This window comes from Pteropus alecto, unplaced genomic scaffold (assembly GCF_000325575.1).
Source record: "Pteropus alecto unplaced genomic scaffold, ASM32557v1 scaffold57, whole genome shotgun sequence".
In the NCBI taxonomy this organism is placed as follows: Eukaryota; Metazoa; Chordata; class Mammalia; order Chiroptera; family Pteropodidae; genus Pteropus; species Pteropus alecto.
This window is the reverse complement of record NW_006442508.1, coordinates 6,334,868-6,347,696: the sequence shown is the minus strand read 5'-3', so window position 1 is coordinate 6,347,696 and position 12,829 is coordinate 6,334,868. Positions and strand designations below refer to the sequence as shown.

The following is a 12,829-nucleotide window of genomic DNA, read 5'->3' as shown; positions in this document are numbered from 1 at the left end:
TCTGACTGAATGATAATGTACATGCAAAAGGATTCTGAGGCTGCATTCAGACCCAGTGGGAAGGATAGGGTGCTATGGTTTATTAATGATGTCTGCCACGGACAAAAATGGTAACCATGTATCATATCTCATGTTATTTCTTAACATGTTTTCAGTCTTATTTCCTCTCAAATGCAAAAAAGAGGCTGAAATTGTCTTGAAAATGTCTAATTATCTCCTAAAGAATAAAACATTATAAATATACAAATTCTCCTTTTATTTTCTTCCATTCTTCAAAAGGCTACACTTGGAATTTTTATATTGATCACTTTTTTTTAAATCTCTTTGTCCTCTGGAAAATCAAACAGTGAAGATTCATTATTTCCAATGTATTTTTCCCTGTTACCATCTTTTACTATTTCCTCACTGGAAATATTCTACCTGCCTTTCTTCATCCAAGTGTCCAAAGAATCTAGAAAGCATAATCAAATGGTGGAAGAGCATGTAGCAGAGTCAATAAAAGAAAAAAAGCGGCAACCAAAACACTATTGGACAAGAGAGAACAATTTGAGGATAAGTTAAAATATAACTTCATGCTTTTGGGGGAACAGAGGTTGCTCAAAAAACCTAGAGCAAAAAGGTAAAAAATACAATTTCTCCACAGTCAAGTAAGTAAGAGGATTACGGAAGTAGAGGGAGAAGGGCCAGGGATAAGATGAATGAGAGGCTGAAGGGATCTGGAAACCGAAAGGGAAAATCTCGACATGAAGTCAAAGCCAGAAAAGAGGTTGGGGTGGGTGATGAGAGATGAGTAATAGATTGCTTCTTGGAAGGGAAGTCTCTGACTGTAGCCTTCCAGACCCATCTCCTTTTGAGGAGAGAGATTCTACAACCCTGGAGAGTGTATTTCATGACACTGAAGATAGCAAATGGCCCAAGCATAAAACAGAATTTATCCGGAGGCCAAGTTCAAAGAAAGGACAACTCTTCTAGAAGGTGAAATCAGTGAAATCAATTACCTTTTACCAATAGCCACATGCTGGGTATCTGCTTATCACCTAGCATGTATTATAAAACTGGCCAGTTTAATAGAACAATGTGTGCACAGAATTGATAACAGGGTTCAACAATAGGAAACAATGACCTCAATACTTCGAAGGATAAGGATGGATTACAATCTTCACCTGTGCAAATGGGCTTTTTTTTTTTTAAACGCCTACAACACCTGGTATTCCTAGGTGGTCTCCCATCCAAGTACTAACCAGGCCCGACCCTGCTTAGATCAGACGAGATCAGGCATGGCCGTCAACACAAATGGGCTTTTAAAATGCCCGCTATAAAAACTTAGAAGGTCCCTCATTCATCCCACTTTCTCCAACAGACTTGGAATTTAACTTAGGCCTGGGGTACAGAACAACTTTCATTAATATCAACCACACATTCCTGCATCTTGGCCCTGAACTTTAAGTCAGACTGGGCTCCTTGATGAAAACCCCATGTAGTTATTCGATCTGAATGGACTGCATGATATTAAAGGGTTATAAGGATTTCTTTTTCCCTGAAACCTGAATGTGTGACTTCTCTGTTGGCTGCTCATATAACCTAAGGACATTAAATTACTCTCCAGTCTGAAAAAGCAGTTCAAGCCAGAAAAAAGTTGGCCTGACAAAAATAAATGCATTATTTTAAATTCAGGATTTCCTCAAGTTTCTGATTAATTTTTTCGGGGGAAAATATAACAATATTGAGAGTTTAATATGGCTAAAATTTTTAGACATATTATCTTACTTATTCCTCACACCACATCCATAAAGTAAAGAAACTGAAGTATAGGCAAGTTAAATAACTTACCAAGGTCACACACCACAGAAACAGAATTTAAAGTCAGGCTAAGCATAACCCATAATTTCTAACCGTGCTGATCTGCATTATTGTTTTAAGAATAGCAAGTAAAGCCCAACACACAGATTTCATATGGTGAGTCTCAGTACTGTCTGTCCAGTCCCTCTATAGAAAACCCTCTTCCCAACCCTGTCCATGTGGTTCAGTCCTGAGGAGAAATGACATATGTCCCAGGCCTGATCAAATGAGAAAATATTCTTTCTAGCCACAGTGATAAACACAGGGAAAGGCAAGTGCTTTCACCTAGGCCAATGAGTCACAACCAGGACATACATAGGTGCTTTAAGAATAACAGTGTTCTGTCACCATTACTCCTAGATTTTGCAGCAATGTGAGCCAATAAATTTCCCTTTTTCATTTAGCCACTTTGAGCTGGTTTTTTGTCACTTGCAATTGAAAGAGTCCTGAATAGAATATCTGACTAGACTGACCCCTTGGCTTTGTCCATTATATAGGTATCTCTAGGTCGCTGGCCCACCTTACTCCCTGTGATCCTGACAATGAACTTGTGAGAGCACTCTGGATTTCTAGCAATAAATACCATGGTGGGGAAACCCAAGGACTAAAGATAGCATCAGTGTTCTTTCTGTAGCAAAGCGTTCATGGTAGACATCCTCTGCTCAGGAGCCTGGGTCCACCTGCACAGGGCAATAGCTCTGGGACGTGACCAGATTGGGTACCTTCCTGTGCCTGACCTTCCTCATCTATGGTGTGGATAATGATTGCATCTCTATCTTGCAGGGTCATTTTGAGGATTAGATTTATGTATGTTGTGCACTTAAAAAAGTGCCTGGCACATAAGAAGCATTACATAAATCCTTGTTAAGTAGTATATAAATTAATTAATAATTAAAATTATTATTAATTTTGTGAAAGATGAATTAGAAAGAAAAGAGTTTTGAGATAGCTAGATCAATTAATCGGCTACTACGATACCCTAAGAGACGATGAGGGCAGTGAGAGAAGGATGGGAAGGGGTGGACAGATATAAGTGATAAATTAGTGGGAGACTGAAAGAACTCAGAGATCACGAAAGTGGAGGTAGGCACAGTTTTAGGACAAGGGGGCCATTTAGATCACGCTACTGTTCTGAGTGACAGCAGAACCTGAAGAATCTAACATTGGCTTTGGAACCAGGCTGAGAAGGGTTCTGGCACTGGCTCCGCCATTTTTCAGCGGTGAGATTTCTGGAAAAATTACTTAAGCCCTTTGAGGTTCAGATTCTTCATCTTAGAATGGGAACAATACCAGGTTCTCTCTCAAAGCATTTTGTGTATGAGATAGGGATGTTTAGCACTTTGAACAATTAGATGGCAGAGTGGAGTTTAGTAAATACTAGACATTATTAGTTGTAAAGTCTAAACAATGGATTCTTCTTATAAGTACTCAAGGTCTTTTGTAGTTTTACCTGTGTTCCCCTCAGAAGCAAATAAGTTAATATCTGCCAGGTTAGTAGAGATGTTTTAAAATAATGAAACAATTCAAATAGTTTTAAACTGTTCTGAATGTACAATATTTTAGCTGGACTGATTGAAAAATACCCTGACTTTGACAGTGGATATAAATTAGTCTAAGTGTTTTTGCTTTAACACCTACTTCTGATTTCTGACCACTCTTATAAAGTTCAGGCAGTTGTACAAGGGTCTCTGCAGACACATCTTTCTCCAAAACACCATAAATGACGGGAGGGGCAGATGTGAAAAGGAGGTTGAAGAAGATCAAAATCCAATAGTCAGTCATGGATGTTCCTGAAAACCCACAGAAGAACTGGTACCAGAAAAGGAGGTTCACGTAGGCCTAGGGACACAAAGAGGAACATTCACTTCTTAGAAATGGTCATTTTGAGCTGTATGATCTCAGCCTCTCTCAGCACAGTTTCCTCACTTACAAAAGAGAAGATAAACACATCTTACCACATGCTTTTTTTTTTTTTTGGTAAATGTTTTATTAAATTAAAAAAATATACAGATAAATACACATATATACATACATATAAACACATACACACACTCTCTTTACTGTGTGGTGCTGGCACTGTTCTAAGAGCTTTACATAAAATTCATTTAATCTTCATAACAACTTGGGAATTATTCTTGTCCCCATCTTACAGATGAAGAACCTGAGTCACAGAGAGGCCTAGGAACTTACCCAAAGCTACCTGGCTAATAAGTGGTAGAGCTAGTATTCACCTTGAGACATTTTAGCTGTAGATGAAGAGAACATAGCCCAGTATCTGGTATGTAGCAGGCATACAACAAATGTTTATTCTGGGTCCACAATTAGCTTTAGTGGTAAAATGGGATGATGGCAGCAGGGTGGCCAACCATCGCAGTTTGCTTGGGACTGAGGAGTTTCCCAGGACATGAGATTCTTCAGTGCTAAAACTGGGATAGTCCCAGGCAAACTAAGACAGTTGCTCACCCAGAGGCTAGGATCATATATCTTGCATTGTTCCCTCCAATATTCTGTCTCGAACAAATAAAATTCATGATAGCAAAAGCTCTGCGCCCTGAAGCAGATCAGAGAAAATGACACTGGACTTAGATATAGGGAATCTTGTTTCAAGGCCTGAAGACACTTCCTATTGATTGTTTGACTTAAGGCCCTTTTTCTCACCTCTCTGAATTTTGATTTTCTTGTTTAGAAAATGAGAATTATATCATCTCAGGGCTTAGTATCAAGATTAAGTTAAAAAGTGCTCATGACCTGTAAAGGGCCTCATGAATATTAAGATGCTGTAATTGTTGGGATCATAGGTACACAAAACACCTTAGGACAGGAGCCAAAATCCTTTGGACAGTTTCTTAGTCCAGAGTCCGTGGACATGCATTATGCCCAGTTCCTCAAAATGTATCACTTTTCGGTACATGTGTTTTGGGGCATTGTTCTAGGGCGTGAATCCATAGTTACCACAAATATCAAAAGGTTGTCCAAGACCCGGGAACCAGTCTCAGAAAGATAAGCTACTCAAATGGCTCTGGTATGGGCCCTTTTCTCCACAGTTTATAAAGCATTCATTGTTGGGCTAGGTAATTAAGAGAAATAAGCCAGGATACCAGTGTGAAGAGACAGCAAGGGTCACAGAGCAGAAAGGCCACAAGGCCCTTGCTCCTTGGAGATGTACTCTCTGCTAATAAACACTCCCTCTCTCCAAGAGCATGTGGCATCTCTTTCTAATACTAGTGATTCTTAACCTTCTGGTTTAATCTGGGGTTAAAAGGAGGTAGGAAGGGAGTGAGTTATTTCACAGTAGAAGGTAAAAAACACAAAGGTGTTTAAAAAAAAAAACAAACCTGGGAGCGGGGCTCCTTATTAAAAGTCACTGATCACTAAATCCTGGAATTTTAAATGACAAATTATGGCTCCCTACAGAATCACACAATCCGACAGAAACATAAATTTCAAGTATTTTCATAAAGCAACAAAGTTTTATTAAAGTTTGACTAAATGTGCTAATTCTAATTAGTAAAGTACTCAGGGCATCCTAAAAAGTTCACTGTGCTTGAGGAAAAAATGCTTCTGCTGACATCTCTCTCTCTCTCTCTTTCTCTCTCTCTCTCTCTCTCTCTCTCACACACGGCCTTAAATTACACGTTTCGTATATCCTAAAAATAACCCAATAAATTTTTCCCTAAAGATGGCATTTCAATAGAGCGATATAAATTTGTCTACTAACATGCTGTACATATGGACTTTAAAAACTAAAAAACATACTTTGTCTAAAAAAAAAATGACATACTTACGTTATTGCCCCACCTAAAAAGGACTTAAGTGAAGCAATATAAGATCAACATGATTTTTTAAAAAAAGAAACTGAAATTTAAATGGTAGGCCAAAGCTTAGAAGCCAGGACATCTTAGCAAATTCTGGCCTTTTAGGAATTATGTAATTAAAATCAAGATCCTTTACCATCAAATAACTACAAAGCACAAATATATTTTATAGGCTTGCTAGAGAATTCCTGCATCTGTGAATACTAGCCAGCTATAGGCTAAGGCATCATACTGGGTTTTCATCTGTATCTTCGATATAACACAAGGGACATCAATTTGGGGACAGCATATATTTTTTGGTATCTCCTATAAAATGGAAGCAAACTGTTTCATTTTCTACTGACAGACAGTATTAAATGTTTCATAATTCTGCTTGTCACAACCTTTATATAGAAGGTCAAAAATTGGATTTTAAATGAACTAGACAGGACTTAATTAAATTTAAATGCATAGGGAATAAAAAATGCTAGCAGATGGACAAGCCTAACAATTTGCTGTCAGCAGCTGAAACGGCAGATTCCCAGAATATTTCTCGTTAGACAGCAGGAGTGCTCCTGGCTGCCCCCAAAACATCAATACGTGAAGTGAGCTTAGCATAGGGCACTTCTTCTTCATCCCTTAAGCAAGCAGGATTGGAAGGTGGGAAGAGGGAAAGGCCACATTCTCTGGAGCTACATACCACGTTCTTGTAGAAAAAATAGAGAATCATGTTGGAAAGTCGTGTGTAACACCAGTGCCCATGGACAAGAAGGAGCTTACTGAGATGCTTAAACTGGGAAACGGCAAAGTCACTGGCCATCACAGCCTGCAGAGACAATGAAGAGAATGCTGCCTTGAACAATCAAACATGTCAGAGGAGAAATAGCATGGCACCTGACCATCAGCAGACTCAGATTAGTTAAATATATTTTAAACTTTGCATGCAGAACAAAAAAAAAAAAACCCCTCAACAAACAAAAACAAAAACCCAAACCCAAACAAAAAAATAAAACTCCAAACAAACAAAAAGCATAAATGCTGGAGACTTAACGAGTTGCCTGAGGTTACTGTTCAGCTTTCCAATATAGCTGAATAAAACAAGACTTCACTGGTTACTCATGATGTATTTTCAGCAAATGTAGTCTCCCTAGAAAGCAGCTCCCTTAGCAAGAGCTCTACACATTACAATATGCATTCACTTCTCTTCGATGAGGAAAATATCAAAGGTACTGATCATGATTTTATGTAACTGCACAGTGTTAGGCAAAGAGATATTTGAATTTTTAATTTTTTGTACAGATGTTGTAATTTACAATTCTTGGGAAACCCTAAGCCTCACATCTCACTTTCCTCTGACAAAATCTGTTTCATATACGAAAAAGTGGTCTTTTGGATAAGCTTCTATCTGAATTTTGTGCCTTAAAAACTATCCAAAATGCACACACACCCACGTACAGATAGGACACTCCCACCTCTTCCTTCTCTCTTCTCTTCCGCCTCTCTTCCTCTCTCTTTAGGATCTTTACATCTTTTATTCAAATTCTTAGCAGCTTTTGTCAGTTGTAAAAGTCACATAGTTATTGCGAGGCTAAAAACATATATTCTTATGATCTAGATAAGCTATATTTCTTAAACTGAGCAAGTGAACCATATAGCTAAAATTACCCAAGAAATAATCAACTTCCTGTCTGTCATTCCTGAACTAACCACAGACAGCCTCACTCTATCACTGAGATTTTACAATGGAGAACATTGCTTTTGGATGGGTGGGTAGTTCATGGCATTTGGGTACAGAGCATCCACTCACCTGCATGCCTTCTTGACCTGAGATCCCTATCCCAATGTCTGCCACCTGTATCATACTAACATCATTGGCACCATCACCTTCATGGGACAGAAGAAAAGGTGAGAGACATATGAATAAAGAAAAGATGCAAACTTTGCAAATCGATTGTGGCTACTCAAGCAAAAAAATCCTTCAAAGTTTATCCCATGTATCCAAGTACCTGGAAGCTGATTAAGCAGATTATTTTTCAATTAGAGTTGACATTTAATGTTATTTTATATCAGTTTCAGGTGTACAGCATAGTGGTTAGATATTTACATAATTTACAAAGATGCCCCCGATTAGTACCCACCTGGCACTATACATAGTTATTACAACATTACAATAGTATTGACTATGTTCCCTATGCTGTATTTCATCCCTGTGACTATTTTGTAACTACCAATTTGTATTTCTTAATCCCTTCACCTTTTCCTGTCTACTTTCAATTTTCCAGATATAACCTACTTTCTTCCAGCCACTGCACATGCTATTTCTTATAACACTGACTTCATCATCACCACCCACTTTGCTGGATTTCAGTTGTTCTTGCTGCAGCTTAGATGTCACTTCCTGTGAGAAATCCTTCTCCAATTCCCTTCAGATCAGATGCCCCTTCCTTTGGCTCCAGCACCACCCCGTGTATCTCTATCACATGGTATTATGCTTTCTATAGATTTTTTGGTCTCCCAACACACTGGATGCTTCTTAAGAGGAGCTATTACATTCCTATTGGTAATGAACATTTGTTGTTGCCAACTACCCACTGATCGTTCACTTTTTTTCTGGTAATAGTATCCTGATTTTCCTTGAGAACTCTGAGTCCATGCAGTTAGTGAGGACAAACCCAAACCCCCAGATTTAGGATAGACAACTGACCCAGGCCTGGATAATTAGCATTGTCTGTTAACTGGCCTCAGTGATTGGTTCAGAGGTGAGTACAAGACTCAACTTAACTGATATAATTGATACGTCCAGGGGGTCTAGCTACCAGAATATCTGGATCTAGGGGCTTGGACAATTCATTCATTTATATGCTCATTCAATAAAATAGTTGAATAAAATTCCACCCAAATCCTGATATTTTACTCCAGCAACTTGAAAAAAGTACTATTTTTTCACTCAGGTTGTAAATAAGACAGGATCTAAACCTGGGAATTTTCAGAGGCCATATCGGCATCCTGAGGGGAAGAAGCTACCTGAGACCGAAAACAATCCCAGTGAAAGCAAAGTCTGGAACAGAAGGCTAGGTCCTCATCTTGCTACTCTCTAAACACTGAAGTGTCTCAGAGCTTAATCCTATACTGCTTCTCTTCTCTGTTTATACTCATTTTTTGGTGATCTCATCTAATTTCAAGGCTTTAAATATCATCACTAGACTTAACAATTCCAAAATTTATATTTTTAGCCAATTCCTCATTGCTAAATTCCAGACTATATATTCAGCTGCCTACCTGACATCACTACTAGACATCTAATGGACTTCTCAAACTTAACATATGCAAAATCCAACTCCCGACTCCATTTTAGTAAAAAGCAGCTCCATTCTTTCTGTTCTTAGAAACAAAACCTTGTTGTCCCTCTTACTTCCTTCTATCATATAGCATATAAAATTCAGCAGCAAATGTCACCAGCTTTTTCTTCAAACAGTATCCGTTACCTGACTACATCTACTACCTCTTCTCTTTCCATTTGGGCTCAAACCACCATAGTCTCATGCCTAAATTATTTCGATAGACTCTCCACTGGTCTCCTCTCTCATGTCCTTGCACCCCAATAGTTACTCTCAACACAGCAGCCAATGTGATCCTTTTAAACTTAAGGCAGATTGTGTCCCTCCTCTGCTCTAAGTCCTCCAATGACTCCCTAACTCTGCAGATAAAAGCCAAAAATTTATAATGGCCTCCAGGAATCTACATGATCTGGCGGCCTGCCACCTCTCTGCCCTTCACTAACCTGCAGAAAACTCTTCCATTCACTCTTTGGCCTCAAACACACCAAGCACAGTCCAGGACCTTCACTTTCACCGTCTTCTCTGCCACGAATGTTCTCCGCCACAGACCTCCCGTGGCTCCCTCATCATTTCCTTCGAGTCTGTCCTCCCACACAAGCTCATCAGTGAGATCTTCTCGGAAAAACATTTAAAATAGCAGCTCCTTTTTCCGCTTCTAATGCTTTACATCCCCCCAGCTCCGCTTTATTTTTTCAATTGCATTTTAACTATCTGATATTTTATATTTTTAAGCCTTTTTTGTTTTGTTTCATTTTTCATTTCATTTGTTCACTATATATGTTCCTCCTAGATTTAAGTTCCTTAAGAAAAGGTGCTTTGTCAGTTTTATATACTCTTCTATTTCCATTGTCTAGAAAAATGCTTGGCGCATAGAAGACACTCAATGAATATTTGTTGAATGGATAAATGAATTGTTCATGTCTCTGAATTAAACTTTCCTGAAGGCAGAACTCCTAGACTTTTCAGTTCTATGATTTAGTATATTACCCTCCTCAACCCAGTTGATTTTGGGTTCTAACATGTAACCCGGAGTCTTGACTATTATATTGTTTTCCATGTCACATCCCTACCACCTGGTTCATAGGAGGTGGTGAAACAGGTGATGAAGAGAAAGGGGAAGGCAGTAGGGAGATGGAGAGAAAGAAGAAAAAGAGGGAAAACAGGGAAGGAAAAGGCCAGCTGGCCAGAAGGGTAAACAGATATACAGAAGGAAGAACAGACAGAAAGTGAGAAGCACGGGGCTGGGTTCTATCCCCACTCACCAATGGCCAAGGTCATCACCCGGAGATGGTTGCGTACTAATTTCACCACCTCACTTTTCTGCAGCGGTGTGGCTCGGCAGCAGACCACAGCTTGACAACAAGCAGTCAGCTCTAGAAACTGCCTTTGCAGACTGTCCTGCAGTGTGAACTCCAGGGTCTTCCCAGTGATAATGAGTCCAGCCCGTAGCCCTGAGTCCTGGGAGGCAGGAGGCTGGTATAAATCCTCACTTAATGATGCCTGCTCTGTAGAGGGTGGATTCTTCTTAAGTTCTTTCAAAATTGTGCCCATCAGCATCTCACAGGCATCCTTGAAACAAGGGGCAAAGACAGTTAGCCTTGGAGCTCTTTGGTGGCCACATCCTGCTAAATTTGTCACTGTCATTCTTTAGCAATTGCTGCATCAAGGCAACCCTAGGTAGCACATAAGAAATTACTTTCTGAAGACCTCACAACTGTCCTATAAAGACTTCTGCGCATATGTGGGGATCGGTGAAATTTACCTTCTCAAACAGTGAATCTCAAGAGCCCTTTGGTCTTATTCTGGCAGTTACTCTCTTCTTGACTTTAGAAAAATTATGTAACCTCTCTGAGCCTACATGTTCTCATCTGAAAAATGCAAATGCCTACATCATAACACTGTTGTAAGGAATAAGTAAAATAATACATGCGAAGCTCCTAGTGATAGCAGAATTTAAAACAGTAATTATTGTTTTTATCTTCTTTTTGATTCAATACATTCACTCATTCATTCATTAAATATTTATTAAGTATTTATAGACTTATTCTGGTCAGGATGTTCTTAGTGGTTGATGCCTGACACATTTAACTGGTGTACATCCCTCCACCCTCCTCACCCTACACTAGTTAGGAAGTTCTTTAAAGGCAGATATTACTTTTAATTTACTTTTGAAGCCTTCACAGTACCTAAAAGAAGGCCATATCAAGCACTCAATAAGTATTCACTGAATGAAATCTACTCAAGAAGACCAACAATAACTTATCCAGAAATTATTGTCAGATGACTACCAAGAACAGAGCCAAGCAAAATCTAGGTGCTGTACCTTTATGTTCAGACGCTAAGCCTGAAATAGTTTATTCATGCAAGAGCCCCTCACTCAGACGTCATTTACTCTTATTTCAAATGCTGTTTTATCAAGCATTTGTCAACTAGCAACAAAATAAGACAGGTAAGGAAGAAGTAGATAGGAATATGTAGGCATGACATAACAAAGACTTAATAACCACTTAAACTAGAAACAGATTCAACTTGAACATGGAGCTGCCCGGCACCTGTGCCTTTGGAATGAACCTGATCCCAACACTACAAACACAGTTTTCGTAGCCTTCACATGCTCATTATGCACAGAACACAGTCTAAGCGGATGTCCTCCAAAATTTGAACATAAATTTTCTATAGTTTTATGATTCTAGACTGATTACATAGATGTTTTTATCCTCTTATTTGCATATGTATGTGTTTAGCTGTATAAATTAACTACTTTCATTACAGAAGTATATATGTATATACATGCACGTAGTTGATCTTCGTTATTTGTGGGTTCTATATTTGTGATTTCGCCTACTTGCTGAAATTTATCTGTAATCCTACAATCAATATTCATGGTACTTTTGCAATCATTTGTGAACATGTACAAAAATTTTGAGTCAAGAGACGTCTACTTTTCCAGCCAAAGCTGAACAAGGTAATGTGCCTTCTTATGTCTGCTCCCATATGTAAACAATGTCCTTTCCACTGTCTGTTTGGTGACACATTTTTCACATTTTTGTGCTTTTTGTGGGTGATTTCACTGTTTAAAATGGCCCCCAAGCGTATCTACTGTTCCCATGGACAAGAAAGCTATGATGTGCCTTATGGAGAAAGTATGTGTATGAGATAAAGCTTTGTTCAGGCCTGAATTATAGTGATGTTGGTTGTCAGTTCAGTGTTGATGAACCACATTTACTATAATTCGATTTGCAAATTTAGGAACAAACGTTGAAGGAAATTTGTAAAGGTGAGGTACTATACTATAGAAACGAGCAGACATTCCATTAGTTGCCCGGTGGCCCACTTAGAATGTCACAGAGGCAATTCCTTCACTAAATGACAAGCTGGGCTCCATGATCTTCAATTCCTTTCTTAATTCTTAGCATCTCCTGTAGGGTGGGGAGTAGGAAGAAGAGAAAATAATACCAGTGACTGAGCCCCTACTATGTGCCCAGCACTTTGTTTGCATAGACTTGAGTCATCGCAAACTACACTACGTTCACAATGTTCTGTTAGTTACCTAGAAAATCCACATGGTTAGAATAGCTATTGACAGCAAAATAAAAATACATCTTTTGTACTTAGAACAGTCCACTGTGGATACTCTGTAAATATTTCTTGAATTAGTAGTGTTAAATGCTTTTACTACCAATTGTGTATTTATAAATAAATTTTACAATCATAAAGATTTTACTGCTTGCAAAAATGTCATACTCAAAACTGAACACCAAGAATTGATTACTTTTCCTTTTTAATGTTCATTAAACTACTTGCATCTGCTAGTATCACATTAATTTATATTCTCTCATTTAATGCCTATAACACTCT

General features: G+C 38.6%; 1 protein-coding gene across 1 annotated transcript in view; it reads right to left on the bottom strand.

The window, feature by feature from the left end:
- Positions 1–12,829, bottom strand: part of ATP10D (ATPase phospholipid transporting 10D (putative)) — a 106,277-nt gene that overhangs the window by 14,278 nt on the left and 79,170 nt on the right. Inside the window, exons 16-19 of the mRNA XM_006922476.3 lie at positions 10,234–10,540; positions 7,441–7,517; positions 6,334–6,459; positions 3,478–3,678 (exon numbers count right to left, since the gene is read on the bottom strand). Coding sequence (XP_006922538.1) covers positions 3,478–3,678; positions 6,334–6,459; positions 7,441–7,517; positions 10,234–10,540 — 711 coding nt within the window. The remainder of the gene's footprint in view (positions 1–3,477; positions 3,679–6,333; positions 6,460–7,440; positions 7,518–10,233; positions 10,541–12,829) is intronic.